The 22,699-nt window shown below is 36.1% G+C and overlaps 1 protein-coding gene across 1 annotated transcript in view; it reads right to left on the reverse strand.

Moving 5' to 3' along the window:
* TAOK1 (TAO kinase 1) overlaps positions 1-22,699 on the reverse strand; it is a 106,508-nt gene that overhangs the window by 61,451 nt on the left and 22,358 nt on the right. Inside the window, exon 2 of the mRNA XM_040243865.1 lies at positions 48-269. Coding sequence (XP_040099799.1) covers positions 48-179 — 132 coding nt within the window. The 5' untranslated portion in view covers positions 180-269. The remainder of the gene's footprint in view (positions 1-47; positions 270-22,699) is intronic.

Below are 22,699 nucleotides of genomic sequence, written 5' to 3' on the forward strand. Positions count from 1 at the left end.
GAATTTTAAGTAAATGCTGGTCACTGACTTAAGCCTTTAACACTTACAAAATAAACTGCTCCAAAGCTTCCATGGCCAATTTCTCTGAGATCTGTGAAGAGCTTCTCTGGATCTTCTTTGAAGAAGAGCTCTGCAATTTCAGGGTCCTTCAGGCTGCCCGCACGGTTGGTTGATGGCATCCTGCTGGGCAATCAGCTGTCTGATTCTAATTTTATACTGCTATCCCAATCCTTGGTTCATCTGTATGAATGAAGCCACACTGGCATAAGCTATTGTAGAGAAATAAAAGAAGAAAAAAGTCAGGAAAAGCTGCTAAGAATAATTTATATAAGATCATTTTCTGATAGCATATATAAAGTTATTTCAGGCCTAGAATTTCACTGAGAAGGAAGTGTAATCTACTAGTGCAGGAGTTCCTAAATCTGGCTCATCATCACAATCACCTGTGGGGCTTAAAAAAATAAAGGATTCCTCTATGCAGGTCAGGAAGCAACAGTTAGAACTAGCCATGGAACAACAGACTGGTTCCAAATAGGAAAAGGAGTACGTCAAGGCTGTATATTGTCACCCTGCTTATTTAACTTATTTGCAGAGTACATCATGAGAAACGCTGGGCTGGAAGAAGCACAAGCTAGAATCAAGATTGCCAAGGGAAATACCAATAACCTCAGATATGCAGCTGACACCACCTTTATGGCAGAAACTGAAGAGGAACTCAAAAGCCTCTTGATGAAAGTGAAAGAGGAGAGTGAAAAAGTTGACTTAAAGCTCAACATTCAGAAAACGAAGATCATGGCATCTGGTCCCATCACTTCATGGGAAACAGACGGGGAAACAGTGGAAACAGTGTCAGACTTTATTTTTGGGGGCTCCAAAATCACTGCAGATGGTGACTGCAGTCATGAAATTAAAAGACACTTACTCCTTGGAAGAAAAGTTATGACCAACCTAGATAGCATATTCAAAAGCAGAGACATTACTTTGCCAACAAAGGTCCGTCTAGTCAAGGCTATGGTTTTTCCAGTGGTCATGTATGGATGTGAGAGTTGGACTGTGAAGAAAGCTGAGCACTGAAGAATTTATGCTTTTGAACTGTGGTGTTGGAGAAGACTCTTGAGAGTCCCTTGGACTGCAAGGAGATCCAACCAGTCCATACTAAAGGAGATCAGTCCTGGGTGTTCTCTGGAAGGAATGATGCTAAAGCTGAAAGTCCAGTACTTTGGCCACCTCATGCGAAGAGTTGACTCATTGGAAAAGACTCTGATGCTGGGAGGGACTGAGGGCAGGAGGAGAAGGGGACGACAGAGGATAAGACGGCTGGATGGCATCACCGACTTGATGGATGCGAGTTTGCATGAACTCCGGGAGTTGGTGATGGCGAGGGAGGCCTGACGTGCTGCAATTCATGGGGTCACAAGAGTCAGACACGACTGAGTGACTGAACTGAACTCAACTACACACAGGGTAAGTATTACCAGACACACAATTTTAAAAATTAAATAAATGTTTACATATTAGGTTTATCTAATCCTTACCTAATTCTGAGGTAGTGAGCCCACTGGCAGAAGACACAGGCTATTAAAAAAGTATGCATGCCAACTTAAGGTGTACCCATAGGAAGTTTCTAACAACAGAAAGGTTAGAGTCCCATCTATTAATGATTTTCAAATGTAAGAAAATACACAAAGAATTTAACTCAGTAAGTTGTCTTTCTTTTCCTTTCATATGCCAGTGTTTAATCAACTCTTAACACAGACATTCCAAAGAAAAATGCAATGGGAGAAAGTAATAAATTTAACAGACAACTAACTGCTTTCTCTATAAACATGACTTACATTAAAATATAGCCTTTATCAAATCTGCTTCATTAGTAACTAGACATTACAGATAGCAGAATTACCAGGGAATTTGTTGGTTATGAGTTCCCCTATATCAGATTACCTAATTTAAAAAATGGCTGTCATAATTGAGAAGCTTCAGAATCTAGGTTCTGGAATGACACTACCTGAATATGAATCCTGGCAACACTAATTACAAGCTGTGAACTGAGTAGCCTTATTTTCCTAAACTGTAGAATGAAAACAATAGCCTACCTAATATAGTGGTTGGTGAAGGTTAAATGAATAAATATAAGCATAGATTAGTACTCAGGCATAGGAAGCACTACATTAAATATTAGCCACTTAACTAAATAATTCACCAATTAAAAAAATATCTCCCAAAGCTATTTCATTTGCCTCCTAATTAATGTCATTAGATTCTAACTCTTCTCTACTTCATAAAGCTTTTAAGCAGGTATCTACAAAGGTCCAGAAACAAACCCATGTATGTGTACCTAGGAATTTAGCATACAATAAAGAAGAAGCAAATTTTGTCGAGAGAACTAAGAACCCATTTGGAAAAAATTAGAGAAATTATATCCCTATCATGTATCTTATATAAACACTACTGCTAAATGGCTTAACCAGGCCTCTCAAATCAATGAGTGAAAAAAAGTATTTGATAAAAATAAGTGTTGTTGAGAGACACCAATAGCTATTTGGAAAAAAAAATAAAACATCTGTTCCTCAAACTAAACATCAGAATTACATACGGGTTAGAAAAGCAAATATTAAACTTGGAAGGAGGGGCCATGGAAAGACTTCAAACAAAAGGGACAAATAATAAACTTGGGGAAACAAGTGTTTGAAACTTACATTTACAAACGGTTAGTATTTCTAATAGGTAAAAAGTTTCAAAAAACAAGGCAATAATTTGACAATCTTACATTCTTAATATACAGTTTCTAAACAGCATGGATGCGCACACACACAGACACACACAAAGAAAACACTATCCCAACAACTCAGCAGAGATATGGGTAGTTCACAGAAGAAAGAAAAAAATAGAAAGAAAAGAAACAGTCATTAAATATGTGAAAATATGTTCAACATCACTCAAAGTATAAGAAATACAAGTTAAAACTATCCTAAGATTTAATTTTATACCTATCAGAACAGCAAAAATCCACCACACACTGATATGTGGTGGAAGAGAAATATGCACTTTTATACAGTGGCAGTGGTATTGCAAAAACAGTACAAAACCTACAGAGAAAAATCTATAAAAATCAAATGTACCCTTAACATTTCACACAAAAATCCAACTTTAAGGAACCCACATCAAAAACACTTATATAAAATATAAGAAATGATAGATGCACAAAATGAGGAACTGGGGGAAGTCCCTGCTAGTCCAATGGCTAGGACTCCACACTTCCACTGCTGGGGGCCTGGGCTGATCCACAGTAGGGGAACTAAGATTCCCATAAGCACTGCACACACTTCCCCCACCCCCAAATTAAATAAAAAGATAAAAAAAACATAGTGAAGAACTGGAACTCGGTACACTGCTGATGGCAATTTGAAAAGGTACAACCATTCTAGAAAACCATTTAACAGATGCTTATCAAATTAAATAAACATTTATTATGTGATGTAACAGTTCCTTAACTAGTTATCACTTTTTCAAAAGTTATAAAAACAAAGGCACACAAAAAGACTTGTACATAGAAGCTTTATTCATAGTAGCCCCAAAATGCAAATAATACAAATGTCTATCAACAAATATATATATATATATATATATATAAACTGTTTTCTTTTCAAAGCAATAAAAAGGAATAAACTATTGATCCATGCAGCAACCCAGAAGACTATAAAAAGCATTAAGCTCCATAACTCCCTGGCAGTCCAGAAGTTAGGAATCCAAGCTTCCACTTCAGGGAGTGGGTTTGATCCCTGGTCAGGGAACCAAGATCCCACATGTGGGTGGGTGGGGGGTTGGGATGGAACAGCCAAAAAAAAAAAGGCATTATTCTCAATCAAAAAGAAAAAAAAAAACAGAAATCAAACAGTGAAAACTATATGATTTCCCTGATAAATTTTCAAATAGGCCAAACTAGTATACAGTGACAGATTCATGGTTGCTTGGATCAGCTTTGGGAAGAAAAGAGGAATTGACCATAGAAGGGCTCACAGGAACTGCCTAGGGTTCTAGAATGTTCTGTATTTTGATTTCAGTAGAGAATCACTCCTGTCAAATTCAAACTATATTAAAATGGATGCATTTATGTATATAATACCTCAATTAAAGTAAAACTTTAAAAAATAAAAAGGTTTAAAATCTAAAATATATAAGTATATACAACAAATTTATGAACAAGGTATAGAAGGATGTGTATTAAAATGCTAACATTTTCTTTGATAAAGTAAGGCTATGAACAGCATTACTTGTTAACCTAGACATCTATATTATCTGAATTTTTATACCAACCACTTCTAAAAATTAAAAAAATTTTGAGAAAAATAAAATAGAATATATTTTTTTTAACTAGAAGCATACACACTCCAACTAGAGAGAACATCTAAAAGGTTATTAGCACTTTAACTTACAAAAGACTAATTCATTAAAAAAAATCTGTATATAAAAAATTGAGTTGAACACAAAAACTGAAATATCCACAGCACACAAAATTAAGGATTATTATTCCTTAAATACAGTGGCATCATCCAAATCACTGAAGAAATAACTAATCCACCAAAATATAAATGACCAAAGGATATATATAAACATTCCAAAAACAGGTAATATAAATGACTGTGGAGAGGAGTCAAAACTTGAAAGTATGGCCGTGAGTCTTCTCATTCCATTTTTCTCCTTTATCCCTTTATCTCCCAGTGTTGACCTAAGAGTGTGATCTAAGTTATGAAACTATGTTTAGGGTGCTGAGAAAAAACACTTAAAGAAATTCTCCCCGTGTCCAAAGGACCAGGAAAAGGGAATCCTGTGATCTGGAGATTGGCAAGAGGGAATGCCTTCTTTTTGGTCTTTTTTCTCTCCTCAGCCATAGAATAGCACTGTCCCAGCAAGAGGAAAAAACCCCAATGAGAAAACCAATCTCTCTGGTGAGAAAAACTGGGAAAACAGGGCCTCTGTCATCCAAAAAGTATGAGGGGAATTCTCATTATTTTTTCCCCCTCATCTCTCTCCTTTCCCCACTTCACTTAAGGGCAACCCCAGATATGGGGAGCTGTACAATGCAGAGGTCTAAAAGCTCTGCCAGAAACATGTCTTTCTGGAACTGGGAATAAGGCCCTGGAAACTGAAGAGCATGGGGGAAATCATGGAGAGGAGAAAGCTGGAAAAGAGATCCCCTAATTCTCTGTACAAACCAGTACAATTATGATTTATGTCTGTGTAAAACAGACTCAAAGAGGTGCAGCAAAGACTATGCTAAAGAGGACCTAATCAATGATATACACCACTGCCCAAGTCTCAGATTATCACTGAGAGGTACACTGAAGGGCAAATCCAAAGAGCACAGCAAAGGTTTTGTAAACAGAACTGATATTAGAACTACTTCCCATAGAAAGTGAGACAGAACTTGCCATCTAACTGGTAGCTGTCTGAAACGAACAAATCAACACTCTCCAGAGGATATGAACAGGATCAGAAATGACAATATTCAAAATGTCCAGGAAAAAAATCCAAAATTACTTTTCATGTAAAAGTAACAGAGATGTAAGAATAACAGAGATGATAGAGGAAAGAGTCAGTAAACTTGAAAGGAGAGCAAATGAAATTATCTAAAATGAAATAAGAAAAGAAAAAAATGATTGAAAAAAATGAATGGAGCCTTAATGAATCATAGGACAATATCAAACTAAGTTTTACATCACTGACATTCACATGAGAGGAAAAATAAATTGGTAGAGAAAAAAATTGTTTTGGTAATGGCAGAAAACGTCCAAGATTTGACAAGAGATATAAATTTAGAGATTCAAGGAGCTCAGTAAATTTCAAACAGGAAAAATTCAAACAAAATCAGGGCTGTCCACATCATAATCAAAATGCTAAAAAACAAAAGTAAACAAGAATTTGAATGACCACAGATTTTGCTAAGAAACACTGGAGGTCCCAGAAAGTAGAATAATATCTTTAAAAGGTGAATCTGTTCCCAGTAGATCTGCTCTAAAAGAAATACAAAATACTAAACAAAAGAAATCTGGAGTGGCTACATTAATATCAGACAACAGACTCCAGAACTGGGTTAGCCACAAGGGATAAGGAAGGACATTACATAATGATGGTATGCCATTATCAAATCCTAAATTTGTATTCACCTGAATAACAAAAGAACTTCAAATAAAATGAAGCAAAACTGATACAACTGATAAAGAGAAGTAAGACAAGCCTATAATTATACTGAGAGCCTCCAACACTCCTTTCAGAACTTTAAAAGTAGCCTGAAAATATACAGAACACTGTAGAACACCACTATCAAATGAATGTGATAGGAGAGGGTGGCAGAGGATGAGATGGTTAGAGAGCATCACTGACTCAATGGACATGAATCTGAGCAAACTCCAAGAGATAGTGAAGAACAGGGGAGCCTCGTGTGCTGCAGTCTATAGGGTCCCAGAGTCGGACACAGCTGAACAACAACCCCAAAAACTTAGCTACTGATAGCCTACTGTTGAACAGAAGTCTTACTGATAATACAAAGTCAATTAAACATACTTTGTATATTATATACATTATATACTGTATTCTTACAATAAAGTAAGTTAGAGAAAAAGAAATGTTAAGACAATCATGAGGAAGAGAGAATACACAAATAGTACCTACATGTATTTACTGGAAAAAACCTGCATATAAGTGGACCCATGCAGATCAAATCCATGCTGTTTGAGACTCAAATGTAGTCTCTGCAGAGATTACACTTTACACTGTTAAGCTAGAGTTAACATAGAGTCATCAGTGTAAAACTGACAAAGGCACTTGATTTGAATCTTGTCCATCTTCAAAAGCTGTCGTGAAAAACTACAGGAAAAGAAAACAGCAGAGAACTTTCACAGCAACCTTAACCATAAATTCCTTAATTTCTGCCGAACATAAATATTAAGTAATAAATACCCAAAGTACAGTACTAATACAGCTTGCTAAACTATCAGTTCAGTTCAGTCACTCAGTCGTGCCCGACGCTTTGCGACCCCATGAATCACAGCACGCCAGATGTCCCTGTCCATCACCAACTCCCGGAGTTCACCCAAACTCATGTGCATCAAGTCGGTGATGCCATCCAGCCATCTCATCCTCTGTCGTCCCCTTCTCCTCCTGCCCCCAATCCCTCCCAGCATCAGAGTCTTTTCCAATGAGTCAACTCTTCGCATGAGGTGGCCGAAGTATTGGAGTTTCAGCTTCAGCATCAGTCCTTCCAATGAACACCCAGGACTGATCTCCTTTAGGATGGACTGGTGTTCAGGCTTAAAAGATATGAGCATGTGTAAAAAGTTCTATGAGACTGCAATAATCTTCCTTACAAAAGAAAAAAACAGGCTATTAGATTATATTTTAAAGATATCTAATCTGTTCTTCAGGGAAAATATCATTATTATAACTCACCATATCTTTCCTACTAAAAGAGAAGAGTAAAAGATATTAAGAATCCTATAAACAGCAAATGAGATCTAATTTGTTTCTGGTTCCATTAAAATAGACCAGAGAAGCCTATCATTTATTAGGCTACTGAGGGCTGAATGTAAAAGACACACAGTTTCTGTGGATGAAATCATTTTATTCAATCCTAAAACACAAATCTCTAAGAAAGCTGATGAAACTAAAATTAAAACCCAATATACTTTAAAATCTCAGGCTCTTAGGGTTTTCAGAATTAAGTAACTGCTCCACATTTGCAAAAATAGTCAAATAATTGACAATAACATGAGTCAAGCAATAGAAAGAAGGGGGAAGGGTACTGATAATCACAGCATATTCAGTATTACTTGAGGAATGCTCCTTAGATGAACAGTGATGATGTCATGGTATTCCATCTTTAAAGAACCTTCAGATTTTCACAAAAAGGACATTGTTGGCTTTAAGCAACTGCTTCAATACCATAACGCCCTTTTCCCTACATCTGTTACTCAGAGGGCTCAAGCTTAGAAACGAGCCAACTTAGTCAAACGTTCAATCACTTTAGAGAAAGAAAAACTGTCTCTTTACAAAGAATGGGCAGACACACATTATACTGTCTACTATGTCTTCCCTCAAAAGAAACACACATGTATACCAGTTACTATACCAATAACTGCTGCTAAGTCACTTCAGTCATGTCCAACTCTGTGTGACCACATAGACGGCAGCCCACCAGGCTCCCCCGTCCCTGGGATTCTCTAGGCAAGAATACTGGCGTGGGTTGCCATTTCCTTCTCCAATGCATGAAAGTGAAAAGTGAAAGTCAAGTCACTCAGTCGTGTCCGACTCTTAGCAACCCCATGGACTGCAGCCTACCAGGCTCCTCCATCCATGGGATTTTCCAGGCAAGAGTACTGAAGTGGGGTGCCATTGCCTTCTCCATACCAATAACTAGAAATGATAAATACAACTGAGAAATGCCACCAGTGAGATAAATTTGACGTTACAGGAACTCCCATCAGGCTTAACCGACACAGAACTCATTTAATGTCTGGTGCTTCAACCTACTTATAAATATTACATATAATTACAAAATTTTAGTACTGGAAGAAATTATTTTTTATTAATTAATTAATTATTTAATAATTTATTTTTTTTACTTTACAATTCTGTATTGGTTTTGGCATACATTGACAACTGGAAGAAATTAAAAGAGTATTTGGTTTCAAAAGGTCACATGCCTTTCTCAAAACCACATGGTAAATTAATGGTGGAAAATACAGAATCAATCCTCTGAATTACTGTTAAGTATGTCAAATTGAAAAAAAGGGAAAAGGTAAAAAACAAAAATAATATTGTTAAAGAAGTCACTGAAGGGATTTCCCTGGTGGTCCAGTGGTAAGAATCCATCTTCCAATGGAGGGGACGTGGGTTCGATCCCTGGTCAGGGTTCTAAGATCCCACAAGCTGCAAAGAGCCACAACTACTGAGCACACAAGCTCTGTAGCCCAGGTGCTACAACTAGAGAGAAGTCTGCACACCACAATGAAAGATACCATATGTAGCAACTGAAACCCAATGCAGCCAAATAAATGAGATGTCACTGGGTCATTGGGTAGGAGAGCCTACATAGGGCAGTTATGAATATCATTTAATTTTGAGCATTGATAAAGATATGGAATGTATAAGTAATATGTAGCCATAACTATGTCTTGTAGTTTTACCTTTTGTATCTTTCTTAAACCAGCCCACTTTCCTCCATCTCAACAATCACCTATTTACTCCATCCAGGCCATTCATCTTACCTGGGCTGCTTATTATCATGAACTTCAACAGGGTGCCACTGCATCTGCTTTTGGGCCCCCTCCAATTCATTTTGTCTCCTACAGCCAAAACGACCTTTCAAAATGCAAATCTGATTATGTCATCCCCTCTATTTAAGTGCTCAATGCCTTTACACTTTACTTTGGTTGAAACAAAAATCCTTACCATGACTTTCAAGAAACTCTATGGTCTGACACAGCCTACTCTTTATACTCATCTCCTTCCAACTTCCTGTGCTCTGATGACAGGGGCTTCCCAGTTTATCACTGTGCTCCTCTTTCTACAGAGTGGTGAACACACAGTGACTAAAAACACAGGTCCTGAAATCATATTATCTAAGTCCCCAAACTGGATCTGCCAACATACTTGTTGGACAAGTAACTTAATCTCTCCAACCTCAGTTTTCCCATCTTAAAAATTGTTGTTGTAGTTGCTAAGCTGTGTCCAACTCTTGCGAGCCCATGGACTATAGCCCGCCAGGCTCCTCTGTCCATGGGATTTCCCAGGCAAGAATACTGGAGTGGGTTGCCATTTTCTTCTTCAAGGGACCTTTCCAACACAGGAATCAAACCCACATCTCCTACATTGGCAGACAGACTCTTAACCACGGAGCCCCCATTGAAGCCTCTAAGTCATGGGAGGTTTGTGAGGGTTAAATGAAATATGCAGATAAAACATAGTGCTCAAAATTATTAAGTCAAACTCCTCTGCTTTTTGATTTCTGGTTGTCATCTCCACAGGGCAACTTTTCCCAATCCAGTTCTTCCAGGCACAATTAATTGGTTTTCTGTGTGATACTTCCATAAAATTTGCTTATGCTCAACTAACACATCTCGTTGTACTGAATTATTTAAGCATCTATCTATCTTACCTACCACTGAGTTCCTTAAAGGCAGAGGCTACCTTACTTATCTTTGAATCTTATATACCTAAAAATATCTCTCATAGAGAGTAGGCATTCAAGAAGAGTCAGAGTAAAAACAAAGTGTCAGATTGAATATATATATATATTACACAGGTAAACAATGAAAAATACGGTTTTAACAAGCAGAAATTGAGACACTATATACAAAATTTTGCTGCACATTCATATTTTATCAAAGTGTAATCCTTAGCCACCTGCATGAGAATTGTGTAGCATGTTAAGAGTCACTGGATTAGAATAACAAAAGCTAACCCAATTATTAAAAGTAAATTTAAATGAGAAAATTAATCAAAATACTACTGCAACGCCCCTAAAAATAATGAAGTTATTTAACCGAACCTATTATATAATCAAAGTTGATTATTTATAAGCCAAGACTGTTGGTAGGTTCAACAATTTCTGAACAGGGGAATCTGTGGGATAAAAGACAACCTTCTTGAAATTATTTCCAATATGATATTTTCCCTAACACAGACATAGCTTGGAAGGAAAAAGGGACAACAACTTAAAATAGATGAACAATTTAACCTATACCAAACCATGCCCACACCTGAGAAGAACTAACAAGTAGCTATATGAAGTACTTTGGATTATTTGAGAAAAGATATATCTGCTCTCAATTATTTCCATTCTAAATTCTACTACATGAAGATTCACTTTCAAGTTACATTTCTAAGCTTTATGCCCTCCCTAGTATTGCCCCTCAAAAGAGGCAGTTTAACAATACTCATATTTTATAACTTTCCTTTCAATTATTACACAACTGAATAGACACAAACCCTGCTTTTCTGTCATTTTTGTTCAAATGGAAGAAAAAGTTCTTGAAGTTTTCCCAAATCTCAATAAATTTATAGTTTTCCTTTAATAATAAAGCAAAATTATAAGATATAAATGGAAATTTTTTTTTTTTTTTTACTGTCAAAAGATCTGGTATATGGATTAGATCTTAGAATCTCTTTCAAAAAATAAAAACAGGGCACACTGTGTGACAGATATAAACAGACTCAGAACATCAGCACTATAAATGGTAGTTCAGATAGATATTCTTTAAGTCAAAATCACTGAATTCTTGTATTACAGCATTTTTCTTAGTTTAATGAATTGTCACAACTGTCCTAAAATAATTATCAACCCAAATTATACTTGAGGCTCAGAAAAGTAATTTAATTTGCTCATTATATCACATAGCTTAGTAACAGAGCCAGGTTTCCACTATACGTCATCAACTTTCTTTAACTTTTGTTAACTTTAGTTATCTATATATTTACAGGAGTAAGAAGCATTTGTCACTAAATTTTAGATTCTACCTCCAGAGTATTTCATATCAAAACCATTACTAGCCAATCACACAGCCACTACCTTTTATTAAGATCTCTGTTATCTCTTCATAAGTTCTTCAGAAGAAACCCTCCCAAATGAGCATTCCAATCTCTAGCCTTTCCTCCTTAATTCATTCTGATGTACTATTTCGTAGTTGTTTGCTGGCCTCCCAATATCTATCCCCACTTTTCAGTAATGGCACTGATTTCCTTTTGGGAAATTACCTCTCCTCTGCTTAGGCAGCACTATCTACAAAGATGCCAAATTATCACCTCACAGATGACTGGACATCAACCAAGATAAGCCAATAAACTATTTCCAGGGATTCTGAATTTTGAGAAAAATGACCAAAGTTATGGGGAAAAAATGGATGACATGCTTTCATTTAGGTGGCATCCTGATTAGCCTATCAATACGCTCCTGATATAAAGACCCCAGGAACTGCCCGAGACAAGCTCTCCAGCCTTCCTTTTGAGTTTATGAGTAATTTAATACTCTCATAATAAATTTCTTTTCTCCTTAAGCAGTCTATTTTCAAACTAAGATCTTAATGGATAGGGCACCCCCTGACTCATTTAAGCACCTCTACAGCACCACTCAATCCTCCTACTCAAAAACTTTAAATGGCCCACAACTTCTCACCATTACAATTTTCACCAGACAGACCTTTCCAGGTTCTCCATATCTGAGTCCAATCTAAGATTTTAAACTTATTTCTCACCAGTGGCATGACATATATTTATTAGTGCTATTCTCTCCACTTGCAATGCTATCTATCAAATACCTTCTCTGCCTAAAAATCTTATCTACCCTTCTAAATCTATTTCAATTGCTCCCCTGTATGTAAATTCTTATCGATTCCACTAACTCACTAGGATACTGTAGGAAAAACTCATGCCACTCTATATCTGTTTTATTACATATCTGCATTCACTTATTTCTATATGAGTTACATTCTTCCACTGCCCCCACTAATTTTTCCAAAGACAGAGTAGAAAAATGTCAAGTATGTGCTGTCAAAATTCAATCAATAATGATGCCATAACATTGGCCATACTACTACAATAAAATTTAAACCAATCCTAATGCAAGTTCCTGATTCCCTGGTGGCTCTGACAGTAAAGCGTCTGCCTGCAATGCGGGAAACCCAGGTTCAATCCCTGGGTCAGGAAGATCCCCTGGAGAAGGAAATGGCAAACCACTCCAGTACTCTTGCCTAGAAAATTCCATGGACAGAGGAGCCTGGTGGGCTACATACAGTCCATCGGGTCGCAACTGAGCGACTTCACTTCACTTCAGTGCAAGTTCCTCAAGCACAAAGAAAATGATACTCAACAGAAACTCAAATCTACACAAAGAAATGGAGAGCAAAAGAAACGGCAAATATATGGTATAAATACAAAAGACTTTAAAAAATAATTTAAAATTATCCTTTAAAATACAAAAGGCTGTTTACATGAAAATAACAATGTAACCTGAGTTTTTAACACACAAGAAAAATGTATGAAAACAATAGCACACAAGATTAGAGGGGAAAATATAAGAATGCCATTGTAAGGCTCTTACATTACATGTGAAGTGTTATAATATTTGAAAGTGAAATGTGTTAAGTTAAAAGGCCTATTGTAATCTTAGTATAACCACTTTAAAAAATATATGGCTTGTTAAGACAATAGTAGAGATAAAATTAAATATACTTAATCCAAACAAAGGAGGGGGGGAAATGACAAAAGAAATAACCAAAGATGAGACAAATAGAAAGCAGACAGCAAGAAGGAACACTGAAACCCAACCATATTGTTATTTTCATTAAACGTAAATGGTCTAAGAACACTCTAAATAAAAAGCACAGACAGAATGAATTACAAAGCAAAGCCCTTTTCAAAAAGGCAATTAAAAAAAAAGCTCTCAACAGGAAACTCACAAAGACAAAAATATCTTTAAAATAGAAGGATATAAAAAGATATACCATGCAAACACTGTTAAGAATACCAGGGTAGCCTTAGGTACACACCCAAAAGAAATGAAAGCAGAGGCTCAAAGAATACACACACCAAGCTTTGAAACAGCATTATTTACAATAGCCAAAACATTAAAAAAAAAAAAAAAGTGCAAAGTGTTAGTCACTCAGTTGTGTCCAACTCTTTGCAACCCCATGAACTTTAGCTTCTCTGTCCATGGAATTCTCCAGGCAAGAATACTGGAGTGAGTAGCCATTCCCTTCTTCAGGGGGGATCTTTCTGACCCAGGGATCGAACCCAGGTCTCCTGCACTGCAGGCAGATTCTATACCATGTGAGCCACCAACAACAAACCAAGTGTCTATCAACAGATGAATGGATAAACATATACTTATCATTCAGCCTTTTTTAAAAAAGGAAGGAAATTCTGAGACATGCTATACCATGAATCAATCATGAAAACAAATGATTATAGCTGACATTTCAATATTCCTCTCTATAATTGAGAGAACAAGTATAGAAAACCAACAGGTGTACAGAACCTTAACAATCAAATAATCTGACCTAATTCACAGTTAAAAAATACTCCATGACTAAAATCAGAATACACATTCTTCTTTTGCTTTATGGAACCAATCTAGACGATACACTGGGCCAGAAAACAAGTCTAATAAATATAAAAGAATTAAATTCATAAAAAGTGTATTGTCTGACCTCACAGAAATAAAAATTAAATTAGGAACACTCCTAAATACTTGGATATTAAACAACATACTTCTAAATGACACATGGTTGGTCAAACAGCAGGACATAAGAGAAACTAGAAAATACTCTAAACTGAGTAACAATGAAAACATGGTATATCAGACTCTCTATAGTTCACAGGTGAAGAAGTACTTAGGAAATTTTATAACACTGAATCCTATTATTAGAAAACAAGAAACATGTGAAATCAGTAACGTAAGATTCCAGCTTAAGAAACAAATAAGAAAAGAGCAAATTCAACACAACACAAGCAGAAAGAAGGTAATAATAACAGTAAAAAGTCAATGAAATTAAAAACTGAAGAAACTAAAAAAAAAAAAAAAAAACTGAAGAAACTAAAAGAGAAAAATCAATTTCCAGTTCTTTGAAAAGATAAAACAGTGAAATCTCTAGCAGACTAATACAGGAAAAAAAAAAAAAAAATGATACCAATTACCAGTATCAGCAATTAAAGAGAGGATATCACTACAGACCCTAAAGACATTAAAAGAATAAGAGAATATTATGGATAACTTTTACCAGTTGATTGATAACTCAGATGAAATAGACAGAGTATTTAATAACCTCAAACTATCAAAGTTAACTCAAGAATAAATAGAAAACCTAACTTCAATAGCTCTGTTTCTATTAAGTAAACTAACTTTACAGGTAAAAGCTTTGCAACAAAGAATATATGAGGCCCAGATGGTTTCACTGGCGTATTTTACTAAATACTTAAGAAATAACACCAGTTATACATAAGTTCTTCCAGCATTTAAGCACTTACTAACTTATCTTATAAAAGTCAACAACACCATGATATCAAAACAGAGATGAACAAGAAAACTAAAGACCAGTATCCCACATTGATATAAATGCAAAAATTCTGAAAAAATAAAAAATAGAATCCTGCAAATTATGAAAATAATATATCATGACCAACTACAGTTCATCCCAGGAATGAAAATCCATCAATGTAATTCACTCTATTTGACTAAAAAAGCATAACCATCTGATTTCAGTAGATGCAAAAAACCAAAAATGTGACAAGGTTCAATTCATTCATGACAAAAAAATGAAAACAGAGACGCAATATTGTTAAGTTGTCAATACTCCCCAAAATGAGACAAAGATCAACACAATCTCAAACGACTTTTTTTTTTTTAGTCTTTTCTGGAGAAACTGATTCTAAAACTTACATTAAAAAGCAAAGCACCTGGGATAACCAAAACAATGTTGAATAAAATACAGTTGGAAATCTCACTCTGACTGAACTCAAGACACCAGAAAACTACAGTAATCAAGATAGTGTGACACTGGTGTTAGAAACAAATTAATGGAATGGATAGAGACAAGAAGCAAACTCATAAATATATGGTCAGTTGTTTTAAGACAAAGGTACAAAGATAATCAAAAGGGGAAAGGACAATCTTTTCAACAAATGTAATGAAATATATATGTTTTAAAGCCCTTACCTCATCCTTAAACAAAAACTCAGTCAAAATGAATAATGGACCTAAATGTAAAACCTAAAACTTTAAAACTTCTAAAAGGAAGTAAAGGACAAAAATTTTTTGTGACCTTGGTTTACACAAAAATTTCTTAAAAGAAACTGACAAACTAGACTTCATCAAAACTGAAAACTGCTCTTTAAAGGATACTGTTAAGAAAATAAAAATCAAGACACGACTGAGAGATAATACTGGCAAAACCTGTATATATCTAATAAGGAGCTTATAAATGAATAAACAAAGAATTTCTAACTAAATAACAAACAGCCCATTTTTAAAATGGAGGAGATGGGCAAATAATTTGAAGACACTTAGCCTGTGAAGAGTATAGATGGCAACTAAGCTCATGGGAAATAGATGGGGAAACAGTGGAAACAGTGTCAGACTTTATTTTGGGGGGGCTCCAAAATCACTGCAGATGGTGACTGCAGTCATGAAATTAAAAGACGCTTACTCCTTGGAAGGAAAGTTATGACCACCTAGATAGCATATTCAAAAGCAGAGATATTACTTTGCCAACAAAGGTCCGTCTAGTCAAGGCTATAGTTTTTCCAGTAGTCATGTACGGATGTGAGAGTTGGACTGTGAAGAAAGCTGAGTGCCGAAGAATTGATGCTTTTGAACTGTGGTGTTGGAGAAGACTCTTGAGAGTCCCTTGGACTGCAAGGAGATCCAACTAGTCCATCCTAAAGGAGATCAGTCCTGGGTGTTCTTTGGAAGGAATGATGCTAAAGCTGAAAGTCCAGTACTTTGGCCACCTCATACGAAGAGTTGACTCATTTGAAAAGATCCTGATGCTGGGAGGGATTGGGGGCAGGAGAAGGGGAATGACAGAGGATGAGATGGTTGGATGGCATCACCAACTCAATGGACTTGAGTCTGAGTGAACTCCGGGAGCTGGTGATGGACAGGGAGGTCTGGCGTGCTGCAATTCATGGGGTCGCAAAGAGTCGGACACAACTGAGCGACTTGAACTGAACTGAAGCACATGAAGTGGAAACCAAAATATGAATCGCCCCCTTCTTTTAAGGGGTGACCTAGACTTAGTGGGGTTTCCCATGTGGCACAGTGGTAAAGAATCCACCTGCCAATGCAGGAGACACAAGAGACATGGGTTTGATTCCTGGGCCCAGAAGATCCCTGGGGAAAGGAAATGACAACCCACTCCAGTATTCTTGCCTGAAAAATTCCATGGACAGAGGAACCTGGCAGGCTACAGTCCATAAGGTTGCAAACAGTCGGATGTGACTGAGCAACTGAGCACACACACAGACTCAGTAACTCACTTCCCAAGAATAGAGTAGGGAAAGGGAAAAACAGTAACTTTACAGTAAAACCTGGCCAACACTACATTAACCGAGAGAAGAATGTTAACGTTATCAGTGTGTCATGTGGCCTATCTTATAACCCATGATTTGATAAGAAAGGCACTATGGTATTCTTCCCCCAAACCCATCATTTCAGGCTAATCATAAGGAAAAAAAAACCTAGATTGGTGACATTCTTCAAGATACCTAATCAGTAGTATTGAGGTCATGAAAACCAAGGACATAAAGGACAGGAACTATCATATTTCAGAGGAGACTATGACAGAAGCAGAATATTAATGGAAAAACTGGTGGGGAAAAAAACCTGGTGAAATCCAAATAAAGCCTGTGAGTTAAATAAGTAATATACTCATGTCAGTTTGTTTCTTTTTTTATAATTGAAGTATAGCTGATTTACAATGCTGTGTTACTTCATGATGTACAACAAATATTCAGTTATACATACATATTCTTTTTCATATTCTTTTCCATTATGGTTTATTACAGGATACTGTATATAGTTCCCTGTGCTATACAGGTAAGACCATGTTGTTTCATGTCAGTTTCTTAGTTTTTGACAAAAGTATGTTTAAACACACAGTCTCAGGATATTTACTATTTACAAAGGGGAAAATTAGAGTACAGAAATGGAACAAATACCACCTTAATAAACCAGATTAACATCAACAGTAAAACATATCAACATCACATATCAGATCCCTGCAATATTCTTAAAAATATATTGTCAGTCTAATCATGAGAAAACACCAGAGAAGCCCAAATTGAGAGATATTTTTAAAATAACTGATCAGTACTCATTAAACATGACAAGGATAAAAAGAAGTGACAAAGACTGAGGAACCACCAACAGACTGGAGGAGAGCAACGACTCATGATGAACTGCAGAGTGAAGTCTTGAAACAGAAAAGGGTTATTACTTAAAAAAAAAAAAAAAAAGTAAAATTCAAATGAGGGCTGAGGTTAAGTTCACAGTATTATGCCAACGTTAATTTTCTTGCCTTGGTAATTATTTTTTAGTTATGGAAGATTAGGGGAATGCAAACTGGTACAACCATTACGGAGAACGGTATGGAAGCTACTTAAAAAACTAAACATAGGCCCTCCCTGGTAATGCAGTGGATAAGAATCCACCTGCCAATGCAGGGGACAGAGGCTTGATCTCAAGACTCCACATGCCACGGAGCAACTAAGGCCAGGTGCCAATACTTCTGACCCCACACTCTACAGCCCACACGCCACAACTACTGAGCCCACGTGCTGCAACTACTGAAGCCTGCACGCCCTAGGGCCACAGGCTAGAACAAACGAAGCCATGTGCATAAAGCCTGTGCTCAATGACAAGTCACTCCAATGAGAAGCCTGCACACCACAATGAGGAGAAGCCCCTGCCTCTGCACCTAGAGAAAGCCCGTGCACAGCAACGAAGTCCCATTGCAACCAAAAAAAGAGCAAAAATAAATAAGTTTTTTAAAAACTGGAAAAGAAAACTAAATATAGAACTACCTTATGAACCAGCAATCCCACTCCTGGGCATATATCCAGGAAAAACTACAATTTGAAAAGATTCATGCATCTCAATGTTCACTGCTGCCGTATTTACAATAGGCATGACATGAAAGCAACCTAAATGTCCACTGACAGAGGAGTGGATAAAGAAGATGTGATATATATATACAATGGAATATTACTCAGCCATAAAAAAAATAATGCCACTTGCAGCAACATGAATGGACCTAGAGACTGGCATACTGAGTGAAGTAAGTCAGATAGAGAAAGACAAATATCATATGATATTGGTTATATGTGGAATCTAAAAAATGGTACCAATGAACTTCTTTAAAAAACATAAAGAGTCACAAATGTAGAAAACAAACTTATGCTTAGAGGGAAAAGAGGGAGGGATAAATTGGGAGATTGGGATTGACATATATACACTACTATATATAAGACAGATAACTAATAAGTACCTATGGTACAGCACAGGGAACTCTACTCAAGACTCTGTAATGATCCATATGGGAAAAGAATCTAAAAAAGAGAGGATATATGTATATGTATAACCCATTCACTCTGCTGTACACCTGAAACTAACAAAACATTCTAAATCAATTATACTGCAATAGAAAATTTTAAAATCTCCTGACTCTAGTGAAATCACCGAACGTAGAACCCTTACCAATAATTATGTATTAAAATGGTATTCTAGCATTTACTTTGATTTCTACAATTCAAACTTAATCCTACAGAAGAAATATTAAAATAATTATACTGATTCCTCTGCAGTTGTTAATGAATTTTTATGGTATGCCAAAATATTAGCAAATTGAGAAGTACATTTTATTCTCAGTAATTACTGTAGTAGTTCAAGTAAAAGGATGATTACCTAAAATGAGGGGCAAAATAATCCTTTAAAATACATAAAATTTTAAGGGGAGAAATATCAGTTTTGACCATACATTAAAAGATATAATTATCTTAGCAAATCATTAACACTGAGGTGTAATAGTGCTCCATGTTCTAATATCCAAATATATACAATAATTCATACGGAAGAGGAACTACATGTAAATAAAGCATTCTTATTTCTATCAAGCTTGAACCAATTTGCCTTCATCTGACATAACAAGACAATGGCAAAACTAATAAACCAGAATAAGCATAATTCATTCAGTATTTACTTGGTCTTTACCAAGTCTACACACCATCCTAGATGCTAGGGATTCAGAAATGATTAAGTGGGAAGGCAAATATAGGAGAATTTGACCTAACAAATATATTAAATATTAATAGTAGAAGATGAGTAAAAGATAACCCTACCTTGAAAAGTGTGCCCCTTTTAGAAAATCAATGCGTTCAAAATCTGCCTTTATGAAGTACCAAACAAGGTACAAAATTTAACTGCAAAGAGGGAAAGTCTTGAATCATTTTTATACTCAACATATTGAAAGTCTTTTTTTCTGCTTTTCTTTAAACTGAAGTTCACATGATGTACAATATTATGTAAGTCACAGGTGTACAATATAATGACTCAATTTTTAAAAAATTATACTCCATTTATAGTTATTATAAAATATTGGCTATATTCCCCATGTTTTACAGTATTATCCTTATAACACATTTTTTACTTTATAGTTTGTACTTCCTAATTTCCTCCTCCTTTTTGCCCTCTGGTTCCCTTGATTTGTTCTCTGTATCTGTGAGTCTGCCTTTTTTTTTTTTACAAATAGTTTTTAATTAAACAAGGCTAAAGGATAGCAAATATACTCCTTCAGTTGGAGTTAATGCAAGAAGCTATTCAATATATTCTATCTGATTTATTGTAATAATTTCCAAAATATAAACACCCCTTTTCTAATGATCCAATTATTTCCTCTACGACTTCTCATGGAATAACAGGCTTTTTCCTCTTTAGTCTAATAGGCACTGTGAATCTTATATGTGATTCTCTCCATACTTTGAAAAACAAGCAAGGAAGAATGAATTCTCAATCCAGTTCTTTCAATTGTGAATACCATTAAAATATGTTAAGAGGATAGTTCTCATGTTAAGTGTTCTTATCACAAAGCAAACAAACAAAAATATCACAAAAAAACACAAGAAAATTTTGGGAGGTGACGGATACCTTGATTGTGGTAATGGTATCACAGGTGTACACTTATGTCCAAATCCATCAAAATGTATACACTAAATATGTGCAATTATTTGTATATCAATTCTACCTCAATTAAGCTAAAAATATTATGGATGCTTTCACAGTGTTTTACTATAAGCCTCTTAGTATCCTACCTTTATTTTCACCTGCTTATTTTTATTGTCCTTTTAATGTATTGTATGTTTTTATGTTAGTCCCCTGAAATCAAGTACTTTGATATGTATAACTTCAAATGTTACGTTTTCAGGCACAAAAATCAAACCAGCACCTTTCAATGCCAAGTCAGAGAACAATAATCAAATATCTGAAGTAAGAAAAGCCCCGAAGTTATTTTATCTACATTAAAATGTATCACTGTACATAATGTTAGAAGGGGTCTTAAAGTTCAACCTAGTCTTACCACATATCCTCCTTTTAATCACCCATAGTATGTTGTATTTACAACGGTTTGGGACTTAATTATATATTAACACCAAATATTTTATATCTTCAAAGATTTGTCTTCATAACCAAAGCATTCCTCTTTGAGAACCAAAAGTTTATTTTATGTTTGTCCAAAGAAGATATGGAAAAGGACAGTATACAAATGAAAAGATGTTCAATCAATATCATTAGTCACTAGAGAAATATAAAATAAAGCCAAAAGAGGAATCATTTCATATTCATGAGGATGGCTTATTATTTCAAAAAAACTTTTTAATGAAAAATAACAACTATTGGAATTGATGTGGTGAAACTGGAACCTCTGTGCATTCGGTCACTGTATAAAATAGTTAGCAGTTCTCAAAGCTAAACAGAGAATTACCACATGACCCAGCAATTTCACTTCTTGGTATATACCCATGAGAACTAAAAACAGGTTCTTAAAGCAGTACATGTATACACATGGTCACAGCAGCACTATTCACAACAGCCAAAAAGTAAAAACAGCCTAAATGTCCATTAACAGATAAAAGCATAAATGTGTTATATACACAACAGAATATTACTCACTCATAAAAACGAATGAACTACTAAATGTTCAGTTCAGTCGCTCAGTCGTGTCCGATTCTTTGCGACCCCATGAATCGCAGCACGCCAGGCCTCCCTGTCCATCACCAACTCCCGGAGTTCACTCAGACTCACGTCCATAGCGTCCGTGATGCCATCCAGCCATCTCATCCTCTGTCGTCCCTTTCTCCTCCTGCCCTCAATCTTTCCCAGCATCAGGATCTTTTCAAATGAATCAGCTCTTCGCATCAGGTGGCCAAAGTATTGGAGTTTCAGCTTCAATATCAGTCCTTCCAATGAACACGCAGGACTGATCTCCTTTGGGATGGACTGGTTGGATCTCCTTGCAGTCCATGGGACTCTCAAGAGTCTTCTCCAACACCACACTTCAAAAGCATCAATTCTTTGCCGTTCAGCTTTCTTCACAGTCCAACTCTCACATCCATACATGACCACTGGAAAAACCATAGCCTTGACTAGACAGACCTTTGTTGGCAAAGTAATGTCTCTGCTTTTCAATATGCTATCTAGGTTGGTCATAACTTTTCTTCCAAGGAGTAAGTGTCTTTTAATTTCATGGCTGCAGTCACCATCTGCTGTGATTTTGGAGCCCAGAAAAATAAAGTCTGACACTGTTTCCACTGGTTCCCCATTTATTTCCCATGAAGTGATGGGACCAGATGCCATGATCTTAGTTTTCTGAATCTTGAGCTTTAAGCCAGCTTTTTCACTTTCCTCTTTCACTTTCATCAAGAGGCTCTTTAGTTCTTCTTCACTTTCTCCCATAAGGGTGGTGTCATCTGCATATCTGAGGTTATTGATATTTCTCCCGGCAATCTTGATTCCAGCTTGTGTTTCTTCCAGTCCAGCGTTTCTCATGATGTACTCTGCATAGAACTTAAATAAGCAGGGTGACAATATACAGCCTTGACATACTCCTTTTCCTATTTGGAACCAGTCTGTTGTTCCATGTCCAGTTCTAACTGA

Source organism: Oryx dammah, unplaced genomic scaffold (assembly GCF_014754425.2).
Source record: "Oryx dammah isolate SB20612 unplaced genomic scaffold, SCBI_Odam_1.1 HiC_scaffold_8, whole genome shotgun sequence".
Classification (NCBI taxonomy): Eukaryota; Metazoa; Chordata; class Mammalia; order Artiodactyla; family Bovidae; genus Oryx; species Oryx dammah.